Source organism: Corapipo altera, unplaced genomic scaffold (genome assembly GCF_003945725.1).
Source record: "Corapipo altera isolate COAL_440 unplaced genomic scaffold, ASM394572v1 59492, whole genome shotgun sequence".
NCBI classification, from domain to species: domain Eukaryota; kingdom Metazoa; phylum Chordata; class Aves; order Passeriformes; family Pipridae; genus Corapipo; species Corapipo altera.
Window position 1 is genome coordinate 837 of NW_020886834.1, and position 4,519 is coordinate 5,355.

General features: G+C 54.9%; 1 protein-coding gene and 1 long non-coding RNA gene across 2 annotated transcripts; both read left to right on the forward strand.

Annotated features, from left to right (window-relative positions):
• Positions 1–531: 531 nt before the first annotated feature.
• LOC113941363 (tubulin beta-7 chain) lies at positions 532–4,513 on the forward strand. The gene is made up of 2 exons (XM_027632522.1): positions 532–686; positions 3,213–4,513. Exons 1-2 carry the CDS (start codon positions 626–628, stop codon positions 4,268–4,270), a joined length of 1,119 nt encoding a protein of 372 aa, XP_027488323.1. The 5' UTR covers positions 532–625; the 3' UTR covers positions 4,271–4,513.
• LOC113941364 lies at positions 1,309–3,105 on the forward strand. The gene is made up of 5 exons (XR_003525654.1): positions 1,309–1,861; positions 2,243–2,337; positions 2,423–2,443; positions 2,801–2,935; positions 2,978–3,105. It is a non-coding gene; the product is annotated as an uncharacterized LOC113941364 (long non-coding RNA).
• Positions 4,514–4,519: the final 6 nt, after the last annotated feature.

The window sequence follows — 4,519 nt, forward strand, 5'->3', positions numbered from 1 at the left end:
ATTTCTGATGGTTTTGGGATGATTTGGGCTGGTTTTGGGGTGATTTTAGGGTGTTTTTCTGGGTTTTTAGGTTGATTTTGGGTGAGTTGGGGTTGATTTCTCTTGTTTTTGGGATGATTTGGGGTGATTTTAGGGTGGTTTTTTTGGGTTTTTAGGTTGATTTTGGGTGGTTTTAAGTTGATTTCTCTTATTTTTGGGATGAGTTGAGGTGGGTTTGTGGTGATTTTTTGGGGTTTTCGGGGTGATTCTGGGTGGTTTTGGGGTGATTTCTCTTGTCTTTGGGATGATTTGGGGTGATTTTGGGGTGGTTTTTTGGGGTTTTTAGGTTGATTCTGGGTGGTTTTGGGTTGATTTCAGGTGATTCTGGGTGGTTTTGAGTTGATTTCTCTTGTTTTTGGGATGATTTGGGCTGGTTTTGGGGTGATTTTGGGGTGGTTTTTTTGGTTTTTCGGTTGATTTGGGGCCGTTTTATGGGGGTTTTTTGGGGTTTTTCGGCTTTTCCCTGTACTTTTGGGGTCGTGCCACCCGTGCCACCCCCCCGGTGACGTGCCCTGGGTGTCCCCCTGTGCCCCCAGGAGGTAAATACGTGCCCAGGGCCATCCTGGTGGACCTGGAACCCGGCACCATGGACTCCGTTCGCTCCGGACCCTTCGGCCAAATCTTCCGCCCCGACAACTTCGTCTTCGGTCAGTGCCAACCTTGGGCACCTCGGGGGGCACCTGGGGGGGCCCAAAGGGGGTTTGAGGGTCCCTAAAAGGGGTTTGAGGTCCACAAAGTGGGTTTGAGGTCCCCAAAAAGGGGTTTGAGGTCTCCAAGGAGGGTTTGAGGTCCCAAAAATTATTTGAGGTCCCCAAAATGGGTTTGAGGTCCCTAAAGTGGGTTTGAGGTTCCCTAAGGGGGTTTGAGGTGCCCAAAGGAGGGTTTGGGGTTCCCAAAGGGGGTTTGAGGTCCCCAAAATGGGTTTGAGGTACCTAAAGAGGGTTTGAGGTCTCCAAAAATTATTTGAGGTCCCCAAAGAGGATTTGAGGTCCCCAAAGTGGGTTTGAGGTTCCTAAAGAGGGTTTGAGGTCCCCAAAATGGGTTTGAGGTCCCCAAAAGGGGTTTGAGGTACCCAAGGGGGGTTTGAGGTTCCTAAAGTGAGTTTGAGATCCCCAAAGAGGGTTTGAGGTCCCCAGAGTTGGTTTGGGGTCCCCAAAGAGGGTTTGAGGTTCCCAAAGAGGGTTTGAGGTCCCAAAGAGGGTTTGGGGTCTCCAAAAATTATTTGAGGTCCCCAAAATGCGTTTGAGGTTCCTAAAATGGGTTTGAGGTTCCCAAAGGGGGTTTGAGGTCCCTAAAATGGGTTTGAGGTCCCCAAAATGGGTTTGAGGTCACTAAAGAGGGTTTGAGGTCCCCAGAATGGGTTTGAGGGCCCCAAAGAGGGTTTGAGGTCCCAAAATGGGTTTGAGGGCCCCAAAGAGGGTTTGAGGTCCCCAAAGGAGGTTTGAGGTCCCCAAGGAGGGTTTGAGTTCCCCAGAATGGGTTTGAGGGCCCCAAAGGGGGCTTGAGATCTTCAAAGAGGGTTTGAGGGCCCCAAGGGGAGTTTGAGGTCCCAAAAATAGGTTTGAGGTCCCCAAAGGAGGATTTGAGGTCCCCAAAGGGGGTTTGAGGTCCCCAAGGATGGTTTGAGGTCCCAAAATGGGTTTGAGGTTCCCAAAGAGGGTTTGAGGTCCCCAAAGGGGGGTTTGAGGTCCCTAAAGTTGGTCTGAAGGTCCCAAAGTTGGTTTGAAGATCTCCAAGGTTGGTCTGAAGGTTCCCCAAGGTTGGTTTAAAGATTCCCAAGGTTGGTCTGAAGGTCCCCAAAGGTGGGTTCAGGGTCCCTAAAGTTGGTCTGAAGGTCTCAAGGTTGGTCTCAAGGTCCCCAAGGTTGATCTGAAGGGTCCCAGGGTTGGTCTGAAGGTCCCCAAGGTTGGATTGAAGGTCCCGAAGATTGGTTTGAAGGTTCTCCAATGTTGGTTTAAAGATGTCCAAGGTTGATCTGAAGGTTCCCCAAGGTTGGTTTGAAGGTTCATCAAAGTTGGTTTAAAGATTTCTATGGTTGGTCTGAATGTCACAAAGGTGGGTTCATGGTCCCCAGTGTTGGTCTGAAGGTCCCTAAGGTTGGTTTAAAGATCCCCAAGGTTGGTCTGAAGGTCCCCAAGGTTGGGTTTAAAGATCCCCAGGGTTGGTCTGAAGGTCCCCAAGGTTGGGTTTAAAGATTCCCAAGGTTGGTCTGAAGGTCCCCAAAGTTGGTTTGAAGATCCCCAAAGTAGGTTTGAGGTCCCCAAGGTTGGTCTGAAGGTCCCCAAGGTTGGTTTGAAGGTCCTCAGCCATAGTTCAGATGTTCCCAAAAGTAATTAAATGGTGTCCAAGGTTGGTCTGAAGGTCCCCAAGGTTGGGTTTAAAGATTCCCAAGGTTGGTCTGAAGGTCCCCAAGGTTGGTTTGAAGGTCCCTGAGGTTGATCTGAAGGTCACCAAGGTTGGGTTTAAAGATCCCCAAGGTTGGTCTGAAGGTCCCCGAGGTTGGGCTTAAAGATTCCCAAAGTTGGTCTGAAGGTCCCTGAGGGTCTGAAGGTCCCCAAAGTTGGTCTGAAGGTTCTCAGAGTTGATCTGAAGGTCCCCAAGCTTGGTCTGAAGTTCCCCAAAGTTGGTTTGACGGTCCCCAAGGTTGGTCTGAAGGTCCCCAAGCTTGGTCTGAAGTTCCCCAAAGTTGGTTTGACGGTCCCCAAGGTTGGTCTGAAGGTCCCCAAGATTGGGTTTAAAGATTCCCAAGGTTGGTCTGAAGGTCCCCAAAAGTGGGTTCAGGGTCCCTAAAGTTGGTCTGAAGGTCTCAAGGTTGGGTTTAAAGATCCCCAAGGTTGGTCTGAAGGTCCCCAAGGTTGGTCTGAAGGTCCCCAAGGTTGGTGTGAAGGTCCCCAAGGTTGGTGTGAAGGTTCTCAGGCTTGGTCTGAACATCCCCAAGGTTGGTTTGAAGGTCCCCAAGGTTGGTCTGAAGGTTCTCAGAGTTGGTCTGAAGGTCCCCAAGGTTGGGTTTAAAGATCCCCAAGGTTGGTCTGAAGGTCCCCAAGGTTGGGTTTAAAGATCCCCAAGGTTGGTCTGAAGCTCCCTGAGGTTGCTCTGAAGATCCCCAAAGGCCCTTTTAAGGCGCTTCAAACCCCCCCAACCCACCGTTGACCCCCTCCCCTCCCCCTCCCCAGGCCAAAGCGGCGCCGGCAACAACTGGGCCAAGGGTCACTACACGGAGGGGGCGGAGCTGGTGGACTCGGTGCTGGACGTGGTGCGCAAGGAGGCCGAGAGCTGCGACTGCCTGCAGGGCTTCCAGCTCACCCACTCGCTGGGCGGCGGCACCGGCTCGGGCATGGGCACCCTGCTCATCTCCAAGATCCGCGAGGAGTACCCCGACCGCATCATGAACACCTTCTCGGTGGTGCCGTCGCCCAAGGTGTCGGACACGGTGGTGGAGCCCTACAACGCCACGCTGTCGGTGCACCAGCTGGTGGAGAACACGGACGAGACGTACTGCATCGACAACGAGGCGCTCTACGACATCTGCTTCCGCACCCTCAAGCTCACCACGCCCACCTACGGCGACCTCAACCACCTGGTGTCGGCCACCATGAGCGGCGTCACCACCTGCCTGCGCTTCCCCGGGCAGCTCAACGCCGACCTGCGCAAGCTGGCCGTCAACATGGTGCCCTTCCCGCGCCTCCACTTCTTCATGCCGGGCTTCGCGCCGCTCACCAGCCGGGGCAGCCAACAGTACCGCGCCCTCACCGTGCCCGAGCTCACCCAGCAGGTGTTCGACGCCAAGAACATGATGGCGGCCTGCGACCCCCGCCACGGCCGCTACCTGACGGTGGCCGCCGTCTTCCGCGGCCGCATGTCCATGAAGGAGGTGGACGAGCAGATGCTCAACGTGCAGAACAAGAACAGCTCCTACTTCGTGGAGTGGATCCCCAACAACGTGAAGACGGCCGTGTGCGACATCCCCCCCCGCGGCCTCAAGATGGCCGTCACCTTCATCGGCAACTCCACCGCCATCCAGGAGCTCTTCAAGCGCATCTCGGAGCAGTTCACGGCCATGTTCCGCCGCAAGGCCTTCCTGCACTGGTACACGGGCGAGGGCATGGACGAGATGGAGTTCACCGAGGCCGAGAGCAACATGAACGACCTGGTCTCCGAGTACCAGCAGTACCAGGACGCCACGGCCGAGGAGGAGGAGGATTTCGGCGAGGAGGCCGAAGAGGAGGCCTGAGGAGGGTCGTTGTTGTTGTCGAGCCCCTCGTGTGTCGTCCCGGAGAGCCGAGGGCCGCCGAGCCGCCACGCGGCCCCCGGCATCGCCGGCGTCCCCCAGCGTTGTCGTCATCGTCCTCGGTGGCAGCGGAGAGTCCCCAACCTTCACCATGGACGTTGGAGAGTCGCCAACCTTCATCGTGGTCATTGGAGAGTCCCCACAGTCATTGGAGACTCCCCAACCTTCATCATGATGATCCTCAAGTCCTTG

Excerpts from the sequence above, each read along its gene's own strand:
- LOC113941363 (XM_027632522.1), top strand. The coding sequence starts at position 626 with ATGGACTCCGTTCGCTCCGGACCCTTCGGCCAAATCTTCCGCCCCGAC. Across the intron at positions 687-3,212 it reads CCCCGACAACTTCGTCTTCG|GCCAAAGCGGCGCCGGCAAC; the intron begins GTCAGTGCCAAC and ends CCCCCTCCCCAG.